This window comes from Nansenia antarctica (genome assembly GCF_963989245.1).
Source record: "Nansenia antarctica genome assembly, chromosome: 2".
In the NCBI taxonomy this organism is placed as follows: Eukaryota; Metazoa; Chordata; class Actinopteri; order Argentiniformes; family Microstomatidae; genus Nansenia; species Nansenia antarctica.
Genome location: NC_137675.1, coordinates 44,315,928 through 44,338,337, shown reverse-complemented (window position 1 = coordinate 44,338,337; position 22,410 = coordinate 44,315,928). Strand labels below are relative to the sequence as shown.

Sequence of the window (22,410 nt, the reverse complement as noted above, 5' to 3'; positions counted from 1 at the left end):
AGCAAACCTAACCCTAACCCTCATCTATTGAAACATCTTTAACCTTTTCCACAGCCCTCTTCGGAAACTTCTTTATCTAGTTTGAAAAATCTTGACATCCAATCCCAAAAATGCGATCCAAGCCCTGCGTCTATACAACCCCCATGTGAATTGTCTTTTTATGTTGCTTTTTCGTTTTTGTTATTCTTAGTTTTATTTAACATTTTACAAATGTTTCGATTTCTTGGTGAAATGCCTCTCTTCTGTAACAAATAAAAACAGTCACGTGATTTTTTCCCCAACGACATTTCAACGTGACGACATCCTGTCTGTAAGACATCGCGTGCGTTACGTTTTTGTTTAACTACCAGAAAATAAATACTCTTCATTTTCCAAGTAATCTCCAGTTATTTTTTTTATTGTTGTTCATTCAGTCATTTGATTCCCGTCGTTGTCTGCGGTCGCGGGGAGAGCAGAGGTACGTAAGTAGCTAGGTTAGCTCTGGAGCTATCTAGTAAGTGTGTACTACTAGTCTTGTTGGTAGCAGCATGCTAACCCGAACCCTAGCAGGCCGTAGCAGGCCATGAGATCTGGGGCCGACTAGCTCTCATATCCACCATGCGGCAGCAGACACATATTAGTCAGCCGTCTAGAATGAGACCCTTTGGCAAGTTTTCAGTTTCCTGGTAAAGTGGCTAGGCTAACTAGCAGCTTCCCGGGCCGCTGTGAGCAGCAAGGCCGGGCTCGTCTTGTGTGACGCGCGTGTTTACTCAGAAGCAGCGTTATCATATCCATCACCTTTGTCTTGGGGATGCACAGAAGGACACTTCTGTAATGTCGACAGAGCTTATTATTTAGAAGTTGAACCGTTATTTGTGCGGTTAGCTAGTTATATGACGCGTAGCTGGCGAACCGTAACGAGCTACACAACTTTGTTTCCAAGTAGCAGCGTTCGGCCTGCTCGTAAGCTGACTGTCCTCTTTACTTGCGGTTTCCATAGCCAGCTAAGTCTGTGAAGGCCAGGGGTGCCTATGCCTCTTGTGTGTATCTGCCTACACCGTGAACGAGGCAATAGGACAGGTAGGCTTACGACACTGTCCTTGTTTCTATACGTGCTGTGTATGTTGGCCGGCTCGTCTGAATGCATGGGGTATGTTTATGCAGCATCGAGGACAAAGTCCAAAAGACTTTCTTGGGCCTCAGTTAATTATTTTGTATTCAAAGTACATATCCAAGCTTTTCACATCTGGTTCCACCTATCCTATGCTTTTGAAGTCAACGCAGGGTAGTGGACAAGTGTACACGGTTTGAGACAAGGCCAGTCCTGATTAATCGAGTGCCTATCCTCCTTCCGTCCTGTCTCTCTAGAGGAGCCATGTACAATGGCATTGGCTTGACCACCCCACGTGGCAGCGGGACCAATGGCTATGTGCAGCGCAACCTGTCCAGTGTGCGGGCCAAGCGGCCGCGGGACGAGCGCGGCGGCGAGAGGGACGAGAAGGACCGCGAGCGGCTGGAGAGCCAGCTCAACCGGCAGCCCAACGCCGAGATCCTGGAGCACCAGCGGAAGAGACAGCTGGAGGTCAAATGCGCCGAACTGCAGGACATGATGGAGGATCAGGGGTAAGAGAGGAGGAGAGAGAGAGAGGGGTACCAGGAAAATGAGGGAGAACAGGTGTCGTCTTTGCGCCCCCTTCTTCTGAAGCACACTCGGGGGTGGGGGGGGTCTTCTGACGGTAGATGTGGATGTTTTGTGTTGGTGAGCAGGTACTCTGCTGAGGAGATTGAAGAGAAGGTGAACAGCTTCAGAATGATGCTGCAGGAGAAGGAAGAGCCGCCGGCGGCGCCCACAGAGAGGCCAGCGTGAGTACAGGTTACACTTCACGTTCTGCAGTGGAAATCTGGGAGAGAACTAGATCAAGACTCACATCCTCACTCAATGCAACCACTTCACTCCACTTCTTGTACTCTTAAGTAAAGTTATTATTATTATTATTATTATTATTATTATTATAACAGCACCGTGAATTTCTGAATTTGTATCAGACCATGTTGGGCAACACTCATATTTGAAAACCATATGTGAAAGACACAATGGTCTGGTTTCACAGACGAGGCTTAAGACTAAATCACACTTTCAGGCCAATCCCGATTCTCTTTTTTACCACTTCGGCTCGTTTTGGAGTCACTCGTTTTGGAGTCACTCGTTTTGGAGCCATAGCCGTAGTGGTTCCCCGGGGGAAATGGGACAACCCTTCACTAATACGTCATCCGTAGTGTAATGAATGGGTTAATTCATAGTCAGGACAGCGCATGCGCCTAAGAGAGAGTTCATGATATACCAGAAGGTGACTGACAGGTGTCGAGAGAACCGAAGTAAACTGGTTATACCTTTGTTGAACCCAGACTCAAGTGTCTTATTATTCTATGTCCAAGTGACATTACACGTAGTATCGTAGAAAAGCATTGACGCTCGCGATTCATTCACAACTTGAATGAACTTGAACGCTATCAATCGATCAAACAAGTCATCAAATAAAAAAGAACAATGCTTCATTATCAGACCATGACAGAATAAGCTCTAACCTGTATGAAACCTGTGCTCCAGTGGTGTAGTCTAGGTGATACGCAGGACTATGCCGTGTACCCACTAGGAAAGGCCAAGGATTTCCGTATACCCACTTAAAAATGTGTGAGGATACGTAACGGCGTTTTGTGACAGAACTTTCACTTTCATTCATAAAATTCACCCCGTCTGTGTTACGAAGCGCTTGACTTTTGGACCATTGGGACTGACTATAGCGTCATATACCACCAAGGGGGGGGGGGGGGGGGAATTTGCGCCTATCATGCACATATCAGCCTGTGGATAGATAACTTTTATGCTGTGCTTGACGATTCCATTGGACTGACGCCGGGCAGAGGAACAGGTGTTTGCCCTGTGACAAACGCGCAGATATCTCCGGTGTCCTGCTTTGATAGTCTAATGCAGCGGTTCCCAACCTTTTTGGACTCACGGCCCACTTTACAAATCTCTACAGTATTCGCGGCCCAACTAGTGCGCCAAGCGTGTAAAGAAAAGATCTATAATGCATTGAAATGACATTAGTACATCAGACATTAGACATTAGACATCAGACATGGAAATATGTCAATGCGCGGCTGTCATGCACAAATCAGCTTGTAACGTTAGACACACAGCACATCGGCATAATAACGTTTTGTTGTTGTTGTGCTTGTTATAAAGAAAAGGTCTATAATGCATTTAAATGAATGATGCAACCCATTAATAATATTACCTAATAACAACTGCTCGGATTAGATTGCGGGTGCCAAAAATGCGCATCATGTACAAGTCAGACGAACGTTTGATAGATAACTTTACATATGTGTACCATCATCCGCTGTCAAACGCCACAGGTAATAATTGATTTATGATTGTACATCTCTGAAATGCTCGACTGTCATGCAGCGTTGCGTTACTGTCACGTTAGACACAGCACCGACATAAAAGCGATTTTTGGGTTATGCTTGTTATAAATAAAAGGTCTATAATGCATTGTAATGACATTAAACTAAGATAATACGATGGTTATCATATGTTTTCAAGTCTTTAATTACAAGTAATTCCAGAAAAAGTAAATGACATTTCAGGCTCGCTTCCGTATTACGAGAGCGAAAAGAACATTTCTGTAGATGTTTCGCAATGCATGCCGGAAAGGAGTCTCATGGCTCCGAATCGAACAAGGGTCAAGATTTTCTCCAAACGGAGCCATGGAAAACCCTAACCCTAACCCTAAATGAGTAATGAATTGGGACGCCACTACGGCTACACGTGAACGCGCAAAACGGAGATTAGGGGTGAAAACGGAGCCGGAGTGGTGAATTGGGATTCACCCTCAATGTCAAATCTCCATTGAAGATGCTTTTTAGTATAGGATTAGGCTTAAGGCCTTGTTTGTGAAAAAGGCCCTAAAAGTTGATCAAATGTTTTCAATGCACCCGGTGGCTTCCCATAGAACGGGATGGTGCAGAACCGCTGGTAAATCTTCATCATTGAGTTCCATTTTAACAATGGAAATTATGAAGTTCTCTCTTTCCCCCTCAGGGCAACAGAGACCCACGCCCTGGCCGCAGCCAACCAGCAGAAGAACGACCGGCTGCGCGCCGCCTTCGGCATTTCTAAAGACTATGTGGATGGCTCCTCCTTCCACCCCGAGCGCAAGGAGCGAGAGAAGGAGAAGAGGGAACAGGAGAAGCTGGAGAGGGAGAAGCAACAGCAGCAGAAATACACGTGAGGGGGTGGAGAGGGGATGGAGAAGGGAAGGAGAGGGTGGGGTGGGAGAGACGTGAGGTGGTTAAACGTTACAGTCGTGTCTGACCATGTTGGTTCCTTCCGTGGTTAATGTTCCTCCTTGTTTGTCCTCCTCTCTCAGGCTGGTTGAAGGGTCAGATGACTCAGACTCCCCGGCCCGAAAACAGAGCCAGAAGAAAAAAAAGAAAAACAAGAACAGAGACAGGTGAGAGAACAGGGACGATGAATGTGGAGTCCGATACCTGGAGATTTTACACAGACTTGAAGGGATTATCCCCTCCTAAGTGGTAATATGTAAAGAAATAAATTAAATAATGTCTCGTAACAGCCTCAAACTTTGATTTTGGAGGTGGTAACCCTAGCCTTGCCTGTACTGTTTTCTTCTCTGTTCATATTATTGTTAGCAAACTTATCATACCAAGCTCTGGCTCTACCAGATCTTGCATTGGTATTCCTAATATCTTCACTCTCCTAATGGTAATTGACCAGTACTGTGAATACACTTGTCTATTTTCTTTTCTGATTTGACAAATAGTACGTGGGAGGCTGTTATGGCGTAAATGTGTAATTGCGGTTTGCGGGTGGGTGTGGGGATGTATGTCAGTTTGGGGTGGGTGTGGAATGTATGTCAGTTGTTTGATTGTAATTTTTCTCTTCAGCTCAGAAAGCCCCTCCCCCTCTCCCCGACGGGAGAAGAAGAAAACAAAAAAGAAAAAAAAGAAAAGGTCTTCTGTCTTTCATTTAGCATTATTTTAATTACTCCCATTAGCATTGAACTGAGAGAGTACACAGAGTACCATGTGTTAGGATTATGCATTACAATCATGTACTGTACTTCTTCATTGCTACCTTGGACTCCTCGCATTTTTCAAGCAAATGAATGCAACTTTTTCTTATTTCTTTTGTCCTAGGGATGCGTCAGAAGAAAAGGATGATAATGAGAGGTGGGTCTGTCAAAATGACTTAGTTTTTATCTTAAGTCAAGAAAAGATGATGTTGTGATTCCAGGCTGTTAACACACACACACACACAGTTCTAACCTTGTTCATACCTATCCTACTTATCCTTCCTCCTCATAGTTCGGCCGATGAAAAGCAGGCGTCCAAGAGGAAGCGGAAGCGTAGTGAGAATGAGTCCCCGTCCCGCGCCAAGGCTCGGCGACAGAGGAGCGCATCCTCCAGCTCAGTTCAGAGGTACATGTGGTCATGACCTACCTGAACCTACAGGGTTCTCACATGTCTGGGAATGTCTGAAATGTCATAGTTAAGGAATGCGTCCCACACAAGGACAGTCAAGGAATTTGTTAAATTAGTTGGAAGTCGTGCCCCGCGGTGGCGTAGCGGTCTAAGCACTAGCCACTAGTGCAAGCTGCCCACCGGGGACTGGGATCGAATCCCGGTCTCGCCAGACCCGTATATGGCCGAGGCACACAGGGAGCGGCATATTGAGCGGCCGCTCCAGAGGGCGGTATAGGACTATTTCCGGACAAGGATCCGTCGCGCAACAGCGCCCCCGGGGTGCCGGAATAACGGTGCTGGGCTCGAGGAGCCAGTCAGCTAGTCTGCCTGGCGATCTCCTCTGGGGCTGCCGGCCACGGGGTCGTGCGGCGGATCCTACGCAATAGGCAGGGGATAATTGGATGCTAGGTTGGGTTCAATTGGATACCAAATTGGGTGAAAAAGGGATAAAATCTGAAAAACAAATACAAAAAAAAAAAAAATAGTTGAAAGTCAAGAGAAACCTAGTGCCCTGGTATTGGTGAAGGAGAATAATTTTGTCTTCTTTTAGCTCTATCCTCCCAACAGTTTGGATTTGAAATCAAACAATTACTGTGGGGCGAAAGGAAATTCAGTGTTCTTTTTTTTCAGATTCGTTTCACCATTTTGAAATTGTGACCCCTTATTTCAGTGCACCAAAAGTATTGGATAATTGGCTTGACGGGTGTTTCTAGTTAGTCTGGTGTGTTATCTCACATTGATGGTGCCGCCATAAGAGAGCTGTCAATGTCTAGCATTGAGTCTAGGCGTTGCATTTGCCAGTGGAGTGCTATTGGTGTCTGTCAACATGAGGACCAAGAAGATGTCAAGGAAGCCATTATGAGACAGAAAAATCTGAAAAAGTTAAAACCTTAGACCATAGTTAAGAAAAAAAAACTGCAAAGCTTGCAGAGTGATGAGGGTTTGGAGAGAAAAACATGGTAGAGGGGGTGCTATGGTTTGGGCATCCATCTAACCAAACATTTGATCAAAGGCAGTGTCACAGCTTTCACCCACACCCCCATTTATTGGCCTAACTAACTAATGGGACAAACACCAACCCCCGACCATCATTCCACATTCTGAATGCTCTCTTGCTTTGCTTTTTGTATTGAACAGCCAATCCCCTGTCCCGCTGAGAGAGAGGCAGCAGAACCAGCCAGTCAGGAGAGCTGAGGAAGGCCCTAAGGGGCGGTCCCCTGACAGGAGAGGGCGCTGTCACCAGGACAGTCCACAGCGCTCAGCGGGAAGAGAGGTAAGAGCTCCGGTCCCACTAGGGGCGCAACGGTTCTGGGTTTTATATTGAACCGTACGGTTCTCCAGCCACGGTAGTGAATTGTCAATACGCACTAGTGAATTGTCAGTTTTTTCCGGTCTATGCTGCGTTCCATTGAAAGTCGGAGGTCGAGTTTGTCTGGAACGCAGTTGCTTCTGTAACTTGTTCTGTAAAATGTTTGTTCATGGCGAGCGGAGTTGAGAACATGGCAGTTTGAGGAAGCCCCAGATTGCTACGAATCTGTGGGGTCATTTCGGTTTCGGCATTGAATACAATGATGAGGGAACGAAAACAGTGAACAGAAACGTTACTGCGAGCATTGCTTTCTCATCTTTTCCTCTCATTGACCACATAGTTACAATATGAAGAGTTGGCAAGGAAATAGGGGGCCGATAACACAAGCTTTCAAAAGCATATCTTCCCATCTGAACCGTTATACATATACTGTTTATAGAAATAAGATAAATAATGAATATAGCACTCCTGCTCACTCACTCTGGCCCTCCTTTCTTCCCCTCCTCCATCTCCCCCTCCATCTCCCTCTCAGAAGTCTCCCAGACAGCCCAGCTCCCCGAGACGCCACCAGAGGCCAGAGAAGGAGCGGCCGAAGGAGAAAGAGAAAGAGAAGGAGAGGGAGAAAGAGAGGGAGCAGGAGCAGGAGAAAGCAAAGACGTTGAGGGAGCAACCCGCCTCCTCGTCCCCCTCTCCTCAGCCCCGGCAAGAAAAGGCCAGGAGCGGAGAGAGGGAGCGAGAGAAGGAGCGAGGGAAGGAGAGAACCCTGCAGAGGAGCAGACACGACTCCTCGTCCCCCTCTCCTAAACAGCAGGACGCCAGGAGGCCACGGAGAGGAGAGATGGAGCGCGAGAAGGACAGGAACAAGGACAAGCCTCAGAGACAGGAGCGCTCGTCATCGCCCTCGCCACACAGAGAGAGAACGACCCGGAGGGGGAGGAGCGGAGAGAGAGAACGAGAGAAGGATAGAGAGGTGTCCCCCAGAGCCCCTGCCGATAGAGAGAGGGGGAGAGAGAGGGCCAAAGGGAGGGAGAGGGAGGAATCCCCCCCTCGTCGGAAAAGCGACAGAGAACGGGGTCGACGCTCCTCCTCCTCGTCCCCCGCCCCTCCTCCCCCTACTCTCACCAACGGAAGACAGAAAGAGAGGGAGCGCGACGGGAGGAGGGAGGAGAGGGAACAGGAGGAGAAGGAGAGAGAGAAAGAGGGAGAGAGAGGGTTGAACAAAGAGGGCGAGAAGCCGGAGGAGCGGAGAAAACAGGAGAGCGTGCGAGAGAAGGAGCGGGAGCGAGACCGGGACGGAGGGAGAGGGCGAGAAGGCCGACAGCCGCCTCCCCCCACCTCCGTCCATTCGTCCGAAGACCGCCGCTCCGAGCGGGAGACGAGAGCGGAGAGAGAGAGAACCGCAGCCGGGGAGAGAGGGAGGAAGGAGGACGACGAGGACGACAGGCGGCGGGAGAACAGAAGAGCCCCGCGGCCACCAGTGAAGGAACGAGAGAAGGAGGCGGAGGAGAAGAAGAAGGCGAAGGAGAAGGCGAGAGAGAAGCCAGCCAAGAGGGGGAAGGAGAGCAGCAGCAGCAGCGGCAGCAGCAGCAGTAGCAGTAGCGGGAGCGACAGCGACAGCTCTTCGTCCTCCTCCTCGTCCGCTGACTCCTCTTCGTCCTCTTCCTCCTCGTCCTCGGACGACGAAAAGAAAAAGAAAGGCTCGTCGGCGGGAAAAGGGAACGGTGGCCCAGCGGCGGCGAAGCAGGGAGGAGAAGCCCCCCCATCCCTCGTCTCCCCTCCCGCCATCAGTGCCGCCTTCCAGAGGTACCTGGTCAGCGGGGGGAAGGAGAAGGAGAGCGCCTCGGAGGGCGAGGGACGGAGGCAGCCTCCCACCACGAGGGAGAGGGAGCGAGGAGCAGGAGGAGACCGGTACGCGCCCTCCGAGAGGCAAAGTCCGCCCACCGCTGCCGTCCAGAGACACCGCCCACCGCCCGCGGAGAGCTCTGCCTCGCCGGACCGTGAGAAGGAGCGAGGAGGGAGGGGCCAGGAGCGCTACAGCCCCACCGAGGTGGAGAGCTCCAGCCCGCCCGCTTCCTCCCCTCCTCCTCGGAGGGCGCCGCCCCCCCCCAGAGGGAGCGACCGGTACTCCCCCTCGGACCCGGAAAGAGAGAGGGAGAAAGAAAAAGAGGGGGGGGGCCACGCCAGGAGGTCCGAGAAGTCCAGCAGCCCCTCCCAGGCGCAGCAGGAGAGGAGAAGGGTGCCGCCCTCCCCGAAAGCCCCCGCCGCCGTCGTCCAGCAGCAGCGCCGCTCCCCGTCCCCTGCCCCCCCAGCCGCCCCCCAGCGGCGCACCCCTCCGCGGCGCACCCCTCCGCGACAGTACCAGGACCCCCTGCCCCCCAGGCGGCCCCCTGCCAGGGGGACCTCGTCCCGCTCCCCTCTGCCCCGCGGCCACAGTAACAACAACAACCCCCCCTCGCGACGCAGCCGGAGCCGGGAGCCGGACCACCACCGGGAGAGGGAGCGTGGCAACCGGGAGAGGCAGAGGGAACGAGAGAGGGATAGAGAACGCGACCGCCTGAGAGACAGGGGTGGGGCAAGGGGGGCAGGGAGCCGGTCGAGAAGCCCCCGGAGACGCAGCAGCCCCGTCTACAGGTAAGAGCCAGGTGACGATAGCGTTAGCCTTTTGTCGATCGCTAACAACCCCGAGGTCGGTCGGTTGGTTCCATTTCCAGACCGGTCAGTCCGATTCAGGCAGTTGAGAAGCGTCAACGGTTGTGGTCGAGGTCTCGCCTTCGCTGCCGTCACAAGCGACCGTCAGTACGACCTAGCCTAGCGGTCTGCTGGGCCACGTGACAGTGTAGTGTAGTCGGCCTGGAACACAACCATACCTTACAATAAGCATTTTCTAGTTTTTAAGTAGGTGTGACATGAATCATGGATTTGTAAATAAAGAATTTAATTGTTGACTTATTTTTCCTCCTCCCTCCCATCAGGTCCCGCCGTTCCCCCTCTCCTCTTCGCCGGAGGAGAAGCAGCCGCTCTCTCTCCAGGGAGAGAGAAAGAGAGCGAGCCAAGAACCACGAGAGGGAGAAAGAGCGGGAAAGGGAAAAAGAGCAAGAGAAGAGGGTACAGCAGCCCCCAAAAGAGCCTCGCGGTCGCTCCGCCTCGTCCTCGTCCTCCTCCTCTTCCTCCTCTTCGTCCTCTTCTTCATCTTCCTCCTCCTCCTCACCTGCGCAAGACCAGAAAGGGACCCCTGCTGAAAAAGGGACGAAAACGGACCCAGAGAGAGACCAGGGGAAAGAAAAAGAAAAAGAGGACAGAGGGAGGAAGGCTCGACCATCCCCCTCACCCCAGAAGGAATCCGGTGTTGCTTCTAGCCAATCAGATGGTAGAACCCACCCGAAAGAAACTCGACACCCATTGCCGACTGTCCACCAGTCCGAGTCTAGAGAGGCGCCAAGAGGCGCACAGAGGAACCAATCCACTCCTGCCGAATCGCCAAGCGGCCCCGATCAATCCACGGACCAACCAGTCACGACCGAGTACGGAGTGAACGGGAAGGGAGCCAAGGAGGGCAAGAGGAGTAGCTCCAGTTCCTCCTCGTCGTCTTCCTCCTCGTCTTCGTCCTCGTCTTCGTCAGACAGCTCAGACTCCAAGGCGGAGCAGAGGAAAGGGTAAGGGAGGAGCCGGGTTACGCTTGAGCTAAAGCTTAAGCTGTTCCTACCTTGTTTGTTCCTACCTTCCTTGTTCCTTCCTTGTTTGTTCCTTCCTTGTTTGTTCCTTCCTTGTTTGTTCCTTCCTTGTTTGTTCCTTCCTTGCTCGTTCCTTCCTTGCTCGTTCCTTCCTTGCTCGTTCCTTCCTTGCTTGTTCCTTCCTTGCTTGTTCCTTCCTTGCTTGTTCCTTCCTTGCTTGCTTGTTCCTTCCTTGCTTGTTCCTTGCTTCCTTGTTCCTTGCTTGCTTGTTCCTTGCTTGTTCCTTCCTTGTTCCTTGCTTGCTTGTTCCTTGCTTGCTTGTTCCTTGCTTGTTCCTTCCTTGCTTGCTTGTTCCTTCCTTGCTTGCTTGTTCCTTGTTTGCTTGTTCCTTGTTTGCTTGTTCCTTCCTTCCTTGTTCCTTCCTTTCTTGCTTGTTCCTTCCTTCCTTGCTTGCTTCTGAAAACGCATCGGAGGAGAAGATCTACGGTTCCTCCCCCTTAGATGGAGGAGTTTTGAGAAGCAAGCAGGGAGAGAGAGGATGTGAGGAGTGGAGGACAGATTATTGGGCTTCACGCAACCTTTGAGCTTCTGGCAATAGACATTTTATTGCCTGTTATTTATCTCTTCCATCTTGTTTTTCCCTCTCCTCTTCTCTCCCAGAGATGCAAAGGCAACAGCGACCCGTAGCTCTTCCTCCTCCTCATCATCCTCGTCTTCTGAAAGTGAGAAGGAAGACAAGAAAAAGAGGTAAAGAAAAATGATAGGACCACCTGATGCATGACTTCTTAAAAAACACATTTGGGATTTCTTAACCAGGAATGAGTGAATGAATGAATTTGGATTCTTTCTTTATTGTAATGTTTCTGCAACGTTCAGATATTTGCTTTTGCAGATATTCTAACGACTACATTCCCTTGATTATTGACTGACACATCTGCTCTTGGCCTTCAGCCCGCCCAGACCACGCAGGGTGCCAGCTGATTCGCTGAGGAACTCTCGCTCTCTCAGCTACTCTCCCCCAAGACAACGAAGAGCCGCACATTCCCCGCCCACTCGCAGGTCAGTAGCCAACCAAAATGGTTTGCTCATGAGCCCCGGGCAATTATAGCCTTTTTTAATCAAACATTGTGGGGGGGGGTATCGGCCTAATGGATTGTGAGTTGGACTTGTGATCGGAAGGTCATGAGTTCAAATCCCACCTGGCAACACCACCACTAGTGTGCTCTTGAGTAAGGCACTTAGCCCTAAATTACTCCAGGGAGACTGTCCCTGTAATCTCTAATTGTATGTCGCTTTGGTCAAAAGCGTCTGCTAAATGGTTTCAATGTAATGAACTTAAGATGATTTCTCTCTTCTCTCTTCTATCTAGGGGTGGCAGCAGGCAGTCCCCACGCCGGTCGCCAAGCAACAGAAGAAGAAAATGAGCTTCCACTGAAATGTGATGGCTACCAGCCAGAGACGTACACCTATCAGTGGATGAGAAAGCTGAATTAACTGAATTAAAATGTTTGATTCTGATCTCTAAGAGGATAGCACCATAGACAACGTTTAAAGGATGACTTTGAAACCCCAACCCTGACTTGATATTTCTGCTTTTTAAAAACAAAAAGGGTTTTATGTAGATTTCATTCTATGCTTTATGGTAGACATGTTTGGTAAGGAAAGACAGACAGGCAATTTAGCAAAGTGACATCTGGGATATCTGTGGATGCAGGCTGGGAGTTGAAATGGTATTCAAATATTCTTGTTTTATGCATCTCTGAACACTGTCCATTTTACCTGTCTCTGTTCATCTCACCCGTCTCTGTATTGACGCCACCCTTAAATGAATTCCAACCAACTTGATTGCCCTGCTACACTTTTTGTCTTCCCTCTGTACACGTGGTTCTAAATGTAGATATGACCCATCTGTGTTTTTGGTTGTCACTGACTGGATTAAGTTCTGTTTCCATGTATGTGATTAGAAACTGCAACTATTGGTTTATTTCTCTTTGTGAAAATAAATAATTAATGATAATAAAAAGCAGTTGTACTTCTACCTTCGTTTGTAATGGCAGTGATTTATTATGAGTGTGCGCCGTATTCTGATATGGGCTGTGTTCGGAATGGTATACTAGCATACTGCATACTAGCATACTCAATGAGTATATACTGCATACTACCTACTAAATTCATAATTAAGTAGGTTAAGTATACGAAAACCAGCCGATCATTATGCATACTGCATACCTCCTCCCAGAATGCCTCCCAGAATGCATTTCGCCGGGAACGGCGAATTTAAACCTCCATTTTAAACCTCCATTAGCTAAAATATGTAATGTAAAAAGTGTTAACATGTAATTTTATGAAGTTTTAATATGTTTTCAGGCGAGAAAGTAACCACATATATTCCCAAAATGTTTATATATCTGATCTGACGATTTTTTGCGTCTTCTATTCGCTAGCTGCGTTCGTAAATTCGCCCTGGAAATATGATCAGCACTCATGGAATGCCTCTTGTCCAATCAAATTACCTGGTCCCTTTATGATGTTGCACCCAGTGTGCGCTCCGGCGCTCTCAGAGCAATTTTACGAACGCACCCTACGTTTACCTTCACACACTCGACAGAAATATCGTAACATAATTACAACACGTTGTAAAATGATTTGGGGGGCCAATATCTTAAGTATATCTCAAGTAACTAGCTTACTATATTGTTGTCTTAACAGTTGGTAAAATAACATGATTAAAATAAATATATATGAGCAATAACATATCGTGGGCTGCAGCAAGCACAATACAACCCAACCTGTCCGCCTGAAGCTACAATACTGGGATCATTCGTGATTGGGCTACAAGCAGTCAAATACTAGGTGAACATGTGTGTAAGACACAAATAAACGTGGATTTCATGCATTTCAAGTGGCATATTTGTAATCATGACGACTAGCCTGGTCTAAGAATGCATTTCACCATGTTAATGTTAATTATTGTTAATACATGTTAATTCCCAGTATAGTGAAAATACCACCGCTCATCCGTGATCAGACTTAGCTGGGGTGCTGCAGCTGAAGAGTATCAAATAGAGTGCAAGAAAGCAGCATCTGCACACTCAAATATGTGCAAAAAACGATGTTTATTGCAAGCTTTCGGTCCCCAGGCTATCGGACAATGTAAACAAAAGCTGTATGAGTTTGACGAGGCTGAAAGCTATGGAGGACCAAGTCTGACAAAATGAACAATAAATATATAGACACATAAATGAATGTATGAACAAATACACATACAAATACACACAGTATACCGCAATACATTTCTATATGTATTTATTCTTTTCCACATTTATTCTTTCTTTTCCACATTCAAGATTCATTCTTTCTTTTCCACATTGTTTTCCACATTCATTCTTTCTTTTCCACATTGTTTTCCACATTCATTCTTTCTTTTCCACATTGTTTTCCACATTCATTCTTTCTTTTCCACATTGTTTTCTACGGTGGTCGACAAGGGCTGCATATAGAGAAACGTGCTGCATATAGAGAAACCGACATAGAGAAATGCAATGCATATAGAGAAACGCGCTGCAAATAGAGAAACGCGCTGCAAATAGAGAAACGCGCTGCATATAGAGAAACGCGCTGCAAATAGAGAAACGCGCTGCATATAGAGAAACGCGCTGCATATAGAGAAACGCTGCAATTCAGTTCACAACACAACGGAAGTGTTCTCACAACGGAAGTGTTCTGGGGGGGAACGATAAGTGGAACGGACCGGAGACGTTTTTGAAGAAGTTCCGAAAAGCAGTTCTGAAGAGGTTGTGGAGTGAAGAGGCGACATAAAAGGTACATATTATATTTCTTATTTATGTCTGCAGATAACATGTGCTGTATTTCAAACCGAAGGGCTCATTCTATGCCCTACACCCTACGAAGGGTTCGTAGAAGCTTGTGCAGTGGAGGGATTCTTTATTGGGAATTCACAGCCGACTGAGGCACTCTCCACTCCCGCGACGGAGGGTTATCAGCCTGGCTGGGGTTCCATACTATAATTGTGTTAGTATTAATGTTAATACTATAATTGTGTTAATATTAAATAATAAACCATATCAATGCCTGTCTTCCAGGCTGCCATGTTTTGTCCTTTCTGTGGCCAAGATCTGGGGACTGTTCAAGTCTTCTGTGGCTCATTGTGGTATTCTGTAGTAAGAAAGTAGTTCGTAAAAGAATGAGACCGGGATACACGCAGCTGCTGTTCAATTCGCCATTTATTCAACTCCCGTTCTTCACCTCCGGAAGTGCATACATCACTTCCGTCACTGCATACATCACTTGCATACTAGCGCCCACTGGCGGTATAAACAGGACACAACATTTCCCCCTTTCTTAAAGGGATTACAGTCCTCAACGAATGCAATATTCTGTAGACTGGTGTCAGTACAATTGAAATAAAATGAAAACGAAGGAAATGAAAATGAATGAATCAGCATAATGAATAACAACAATAAACAGTTTATGACAGTGAAACATGAAATGAACATTCACTTTTGTCATTGCATTGTAGGACCTTTTTGTACTAAGTTAGAACCGTGTTCTATCCTACCCTTTTAGTACGTTCTCTACGGCACAAAGTCTACCAGCCACCTAGGTGGGTTTCTGACTCTCAGGTTCCTTCTTGGACCTGGTTCATTAAACACCTTCTCTGTCTCGGGCACCGTGAACTCCTCTAGCTCAATCTCCTTTTCACCACTGGTGCCAGACAGAGCATCCTTGGGGAAGCGTGTAAGCTTGGATGAATTCCATTTTCGACCATCACTGAGCAGGTATGTATTCTGTCCTGCTTTACTAACTACTGTCAGCGGTTCTGTGAATCTTGATGATCCCTTTTTTACATGCTCCGGTCTGCGGACACGTACGGTGTCATTCACTTGGAACATGGGCACTTTCGCTCCCCTCATTCTGTCTGTGTACTCCTTACTCTCCTGTTGCTTGCGTCTCACTGTCTCCTGCACTTTCTCATGTGACTTAGTTTGGTGTGAGACAGGGAGGACATTTAGTTTTGTACGCATCTTTCTGTTCCTCAGCAACTCAAAGGGAGTAGCTCCTGTAGTAGCATGCGGCGTAGCGCGATAGTTCAGTAAGAACTCTGTTACTACATGTTTCCATGGCTTGTGCATTCTCTCAGCCGTCTGAATACACTCTTTGAGAACTCGATTAAATCTCTCAATAGCCCCGTTGGCTCTTGGATAATAAACACTGGAACGCAGGTGCTTTATCTCTCTCTCTCCCAGAAAGCTTGCAAAAGCATGGGAGGTAAACTGACATCCGTTGTCAGAGACCAGGAAGGAAGGGTTACCTTCACGACTAAACACTGTAGTCAAGAAGCTAATAACCGCCTCTGTAGTTACAGTAGAGACAAACGCCACCTCTGGCCACTTACTGTAATAGTCTGTGAGTGTAATAGCATAACGGCAGTCCCATGTCGCACAGTCAAAGGGACCAACAATGTCAATGGCCACCTTCTCCCATGGTCCACCTGGCAGTTCCACTGGGGTAAGTGGTGCAGGCGCAGTTTTGGCTATTTTGTCATTGTATTGACAGGGTACACATGAGCCTACTAATGTCTGGACACATCTGTCCATTTGCGGCCACCAATATAGCTCTCGTAGTCTCTGTTTAGTACGCACTATTCCCTGATGCGCTTCATGAGCTAAATTTACAACTTTAGACCGTAGTGTAGTAGGAACCACCACACGGTCGGGGCCTCTCATGACAAGTAGTTCATCCACAGCCAGTTCATCTCTCACTCTAAAATATGGAGCAAGTTCCTTTGTCACATTCTTACTGCATTTTGGCCAACCTTTCTGTATCTGCTGTCTCAGTTGAGTCAGTTCAGGACAGGCCTCACAGGCAGCAGTGAACTCGGTCACAGATATGGCATGTGAGGAACCTGTGAACACAGTAGCCACCATGTCTGGCTCCTCCTCCACCTCTCCTGTCGAAGGCAGAGGGAGTCTGGACAAGCAGTCAGCAGTCACATTACGTTTCCCTGGATGGTAAGTGACATCATAAGTAAAGCATAGTAGACGTGCAGACCATCTCGCTATTCTCAGACCTGCGCGACCCGTACCCCTGGAAGTGAGTAGGGTTGTCAACGCTTGGTGGTCTGTGCGTAGGACAAAACGATGTCCCCACAGGTAGGTTCTCCACCTTTCCACCGCCCAAACGCATGCCAGCGCCTCACGCTCGACGGTAGAGTACTTTCTCTCTGCAGGAGAAAGTGTCCTGGACGCAAAAGCTATGGTTCTCTCTGTATTGTCTGGGTGAATCTGGCTCATTACAGCCCCCAATCCATAGTTAGAAGCATCGGTAGTGACATAAGTAGGTAACTCAGGATCATATAATGCTAAGGTAGGACTCTCAGTAATCAGTCTCTTAACCTCAGTAAAACTGGACTCTGCATCCGCTGTCCATTCAAACTTAGTGTCAGTAGATTCCCTGAGTGTAGCACGTAGCGGTTCCACCACAGTAGAGAAGTCAGGTATGAATTTACTATACCACGATGCAAGTCCTAGGAAGGACCGCAGGGAGGATGTGTCGTGCGGGGCAGGCGCGTTCGCCACAGCACTGACCCCGTCTTGGTCAGGATGAAGACCATCTTTGGACACAGTGTGGCCCAGGAAGCGCAGAGCTTTCTGGTTGAACTTACACTTGTGCATGTTCAGTTTAAGTCCCACTTCATTTAGAGCATGTAGCACTCTCCGTAGGCTGACATCGTGATCCTGCTGTGTGATGCCGTAGCAAATCACATCATCCAGGTAGGCCTGTACGCCTGGCAGGCCTGTCAGTACAGTCGACATCATTTTCTGAAAAGCTGAAGGAGCAGACGCGAGGCCAAATGGCACTCGGCAGAAACGAAAGAGACCCTCATGCGTGATAAACGCAGTTAAATCACGGCTATCTGGATGCAATGGCAACTGGTGATAAGCAGAGGCTAAGTCTATAGTAGAAAAGACTGTGGCTCCACGGAGCTCAGCGAACAGTTCATCCATGTGCGGTAAGGGATGACAGTCACTGATGATTGCCTTATTAGGTTCTCTGAGGTCAACACACAGGCGAGGCTTTCCTCCCCCCTTTCTCTGGGTCACAACTATAGGGGAAACCCATGGAGATGCGTCTATACGTTCTATAACGCCTTTTTCTTGTAGATCTGCGAGCTCATCGGTCACAGCCTGCCTCACTGAGAACGGAAGCCTCCTCAGTTTCTGCTGTACTGGCACAGCATCTGGTTTAACCTGTATTTTGTGCATAAAACCTTTTGCACACCCTAACTCCTGTACTAGAACCTCTGGTTCGGTCTGTGGAGTAGTACTCTGTACAGTAGGTGCTCGGAGCACAGTAGGAGAACTAGCAGAGCTAACAGTAATAATTTTGTTACCCTCAATGCACATCTGCAATGCTACAAATAAATCTAGTCCCAGCAATGCATTTCCTGATTCAACCACTATCAATGAACCTGTAACTGAATGTCCATTATGAACAACTGTAGCATGCATGCAACCTTTAACAGGAATTTTCTCTCTGGAGTAAGTAAGCAGATTCACTGTAGGCTCAGCAAGGACACATGTATGGAAAAGTGTCTGGTAAGTACTCTCTGGAATAATAGAAACAGATGAGCCTGTATCCACTATCAGCTCAACATCATGGGAATGATAATTTGCATCAACTCGTACAGTACACATAATTTTATCATTCACGACGGCCCCCTGCATGTAAAGCACAGTAACGTCATTCACCATTACCTCACGCACCTCTTTTTGAGCCGATCTACACACCTTGGAAAAATGTCCAACTTTTCCGCATGTATTGCAAGTCACCTTAACCGCTGGGCATGTAGGCTTGTTAGCTAAGTGTCCTGTGGATCCGCATCGGAAGCAGGCGCGCTGATTCCCAGTTGTAGCTGGCTGGCTGTAGACCGTGGCATGTGCAGTCGTCGTCGGATCTTTCTTCTTGCCCTTGTCGAACCTCCTCCTCGTCGGCTGTTTCTCGATGGCTCTCACCGAAGCTGTAGCTCCAGAGAGAACGTTGGAGTTCCGTAGTCCAGCCTCGATTTGTAAGGCCATTGAAGTAGCTTTGTCCAGAGACAAATCCGATTCAAGCAAAAGTCTGTCTCGTATGCGTGTATTAGCAACACGCTCAATCAGTTGATCACGAATCATTTGTTCCTCCATGTCACCAAATTCACAAGCTGCAGCTAGCTCGCGTAATGAAGCAAGGAACTGATTAACCGTCTCGTCAGGACCCTGAGCTCTCTGTCGAAATTTGTGACGTTCAGCAATCACATTCACCTTAGGAACAAAGTACTTTTTCAGTCCATCCACGGCAGAAGTGTAGGTAACACCCGTATCCTTTAGAGTGTAGAACAGTCTTTGTCCTTCGGTCCCCAGTGCATGTAGAAGAATCGCGCGCTTTCTTTCCTCCGGCCATTTTTCTCCGGTAGCATCAATTACGAGCATGTAATTTTCAAACATTCTCAACCAAGTAGGAAAAGAAATAGCAGGTTCGCCTGGCACAGGCATGAACGGTGTAGGTAAGGGTACGGAAATAGCCATCCTCGTCGCCAAAAATGTGGTATTCTGTAGTAAGAAAGTAGTTCGTAAAAGAATGAGACCGGGATACACGCAGCTGCTGTTCAATTCGCCATTTATTCAACTCCCGTTCTTCACCTCCGGAAGTGCATACATCACTTCCGTCACTGCATACATCACTTGCATACTAGCGCCCACTGGCGGTATAAACAGGACACAACACTCATGTGGCAAAAATGTACAGTTTTTGGCAGCACCTGAAGGCAACAGTGAGTAGACATGATGATTGTATTTGAGTTTGTTTGCAGAATATGGGGTACAACACACCTTTGGGAATACTAATGCAATAGTTTTCAGTATGGAAGCCTACTTTCCTGAATGTAAGATTGAGGTCATGATTAGATTGTAGACTAATTTATTAGAAATGTAAGTTATATAATAATTGTATACTGCTGTATTTGCTCGGGCAGAAGCGCAGTGGCAAACTGGCCTCCTCGCAGGAAGAGATAGACCATCATCTGAAGCAGACGTACAGCGATCCCGCAAGAGAGCAGGAGTTGGGAGAGTGCAACATCCTCATAGACCCCCCTGAACCGGAAGAGCAATTCGACATGTCGGAGCTGCAGCTGAAGGAAGTCAGGGAGGTTGTCCGCAAAGCAAGGGCAAGCTCTGCTCCAGGACCGAGTGGCACTTCATACAAAGTGTACAAGAACTGTCCCAAACTCCTGCTGCGTCTGTGGAAAATCCTGCGAGTCTTCTGGAGAAGGGGGAGGATACCTGAACAATGGAGAGTGGCTGAAGGGGTTTGGATCCCGAAGGAGGAAAACTCCACTCAGCTAGACCAGTTCCGCATCATCTCCCTGCTGTGTGTTGAGGCAAAGGTTTTCTTCAGCACTGTTTCCAGACGGCTGTGTACCTACCTGGCAAAGAACACCTACATCGATACATCCGTCCAGAAGGGCGGTGTGTCAGGAATGCCAGGTTGTCTGGAGCATACCGGCGTGGTGACACAGCTCATTCGGGAGGCCCGAGAGAACAAAGGCAACCTGTCAGTGTTGTGGCTTGACCTGGCAAATGCATTCGGCTCCATTCCACACAAGCTGGTTCAGTTCACCTTGACGAAGCATCATGTCCCCAGCAGGTGCAGAGACCTCATCGCTGATTACTACAGCAATTTCAGGATGAGGGTCTCTTCAGGAGCAATAACATCCAGTTGGCACAAGGTGGAGATCGGTATCATCACAGGGTGCACTATCTCTGTGACACTGTTCTCCCTAGCCCATGCTCACCAAGTCTGCTGAGCCAGAGTGCAGAGGGCCCCGAACGAATTCCGGACAACGGCAACCACCCATCAGGGCATTCATGGATGACCTCACAGTCACGACAGAATCAGTCCCAGGCTGCCGGTGGATTCTGAAGGGACTCGAAAAGCTAGTGGGGTGGGCCCGGATGCGTTTCAAACCCGCCAAATCAAGATCTATGGTGCTGAGGAAAGGGAAAGTGGAGGACAAGTTCCGGTTTACCATCACAGGCACAGCCATCCCAACTATCACAGAGAAGCCAGTCAAGAGCTTGGGCAAGGTTTTTGACTTCTCTCTGAGGGACACAATATCCATCAAGTCGACCTGCACTGAGTTGGATGGCTGGCTGAAATCCGTGGACAAGTCAGGCCTACCCGGGAAGTTTAAAGCCTGGGTTTACCAACATGGCATTCTTCCCAGGATCCTGTGGCCCCTCCTTGTCTATGCGGTCCCTATCTCAACAGTGGAGACCTTAGAGAGGAGGGTCAGCAACCACCTCCGGAGATGGCTTGGATTACCAAGGAGTTTGAGCAGCACCGCACTCTATGGGAACACCAACAAACTGCAACTGCCCTTCAAATCCTTGGAGGAGGAATTCAAGGTGACAAGAGCCAGAGAAGTGGTTCAGTACAGGGACTCAAGTGATCCGAAGGTGGCTAATGCAGGGATCCAAGTGAGGACTGGCAGGAAGTGGAGGGCAGAGGAAGCTGTTCAAGAGGCAGAGGCGAGGCTGCGTCACAGGAGCTTGGTGGGAGTGGTCACACGAGGTCGAGCTGGGCTTGGATCCTTTCCAACTCCCCAAATGAACACCAGGGGGAAGGAAAAGCGCCGCCTTGTTCAGGAGGAGGTGAGAGCAGCAGTGGAGGAGACAAGAACCTGCAAGGCAGTGGGAATGAAGCAACAGGGAGCTTGGACGAGATGGGAGAATGCAATTGAGAGGAAGGTGACCTGGGCTGAGCTTTGGAAAGCTGAGCCTCACCGCATCAAATTCCTCATCCAGGCAGTCTATGATGTGCTTCCAAGCCCGTCAAATCTGCACACATGGGGCATAGCAGAGACACCAGCATGCCAACTGTGTTCCAAGCGAGGAACCCTGGAACACATCCTCAGCTGCTGTACAAGGGCCCTTGGAGATGGACGGTACAGGTGGAGGCATGACCAAGTCCTGAAGACCATTGCTGAAGCCATCAGTGCAGGACTTGTGTGGGCAAAGCAGTTCCGACCCTCCAAGAAAACCATCGCCTTTGTCAGAGCTGGGGAGCAGCCAACCCCTGCCAGGAAAACATCTGCAGGCATCTTGACCTCTGCAAGAGACTGGCAGCTGTTGGTTGACCTTGAACATCAGCTGAAGTTCCCCAGCCACATTGCAGTCACCACCCTGCGACCAGACATTGTTCTTTTTTCTGAGTCCACTAGGCAAGCAGTGCTGCTGGAACTGACAGTCCCGTGGGAAGACCGCTTGGAAGAAGCCTTTGAGAGGAAGCTCTCCAAGTACGCGGGACTGGTCAGTGACTGCCAGCAGGCTGGGTGGAGAGCGAGGTGTTTCCCAGTAGAGGTTGGTTGCAGAGGATTTGCAGCCCGTTCCTTGGCCAGAGCCTTCAGCAGTTTGGGCATCGATGGAGAGAGAAAGAGGAGAGCCATCCGCAGTACCACCAATGCGGCAGAGAGAGCCTCTAGATGGCTGTGGCTCAAAAAAGGAGAGCCATGGAGTCATGGTAGCTAGTTAGCCATCTGGACACAAGCTGGGGTCTGATCAGCCCCGGCTGGGTCACCTGGAGGAGGGTGTATGATGTTGAAAGACCCGAAACGCCCGATGATTCCAGGAACATCACTGAAGATGTGTCCAGAGGCATCAGTAGATGTATGTACACAGCGAACCCCCTGAGTCATCAGTGACAGCCAGGAAAGACTGGATGACAACCATGAAGAGTGTGGTGACTACTGGAGAGTCAGTGACAGCTCGGAGAGACGGCGACCGGGGGCAGAACGGGCTGGCAACCCAATCTGTGTCCTCTGAGAGGAGGACCCTAACA

General features: G+C 48.8%; 1 protein-coding gene across 2 annotated transcripts; it reads left to right on the top strand.

The window, feature by feature from the left end:
• The first annotated feature begins 303 nt into the window (after positions 1 to 303).
• On the top strand, positions 304 to 12,542 carry srrm2 (serine/arginine repetitive matrix 2). Of its 2 annotated transcripts, XM_080550690.1 has the most exons (15): positions 304 to 310; positions 414 to 457; positions 1,348 to 1,602; positions 1,747 to 1,842; positions 4,088 to 4,273; positions 4,416 to 4,499; positions 4,954 to 5,019; positions 5,206 to 5,238; positions 5,374 to 5,487; positions 6,670 to 6,805; positions 7,374 to 9,472; positions 9,814 to 10,494; positions 11,173 to 11,259; positions 11,464 to 11,571; positions 11,882 to 12,542. In XM_080550690.1, the coding sequence occupies exons 3-15, from the start codon at positions 1,355 to 1,357 to the stop codon at positions 11,934 to 11,936; spliced, it is 3,993 nt and encodes a 1,330-aa protein (XP_080406816.1). In that variant the 5' UTR covers positions 304 to 310; positions 414 to 457; positions 1,348 to 1,354; the 3' UTR covers positions 11,937 to 12,542. The 2 variants fall into 2 exon arrangements, with proteins under 2 accessions (XP_080406816.1, XP_080406817.1); XM_080550691.1 differs by lacking the exons at positions 304 to 310; positions 414 to 457 and adding an exon at positions 975 to 1,059.
• The last annotated feature ends 9,868 nt before the right edge of the window (positions 12,543 to 22,410 follow it).

Bases quoted from the DNA above. Each gene is read 5' to 3' on its own strand.
- srrm2 (XM_080550690.1), top strand. From the start codon at position 1,355: ATGTACAATGGCATTGGCTTGACCACCCCACGTGGCAGCGGGACCAAT. The intron at 1,603-1,746 runs GTAAGAGAGGAG...GTTGGTGAGCAG, and splicing joins GACATGATGGAGGATCAGGG to GTACTCTGCTGAGGAGATTG. The intron at 9,473-9,813 runs GTAAGAGCCAGG...CCCTCCCATCAG, and splicing joins CGCAGCAGCCCCGTCTACAG to GTCCCGCCGTTCCCCCTCTC.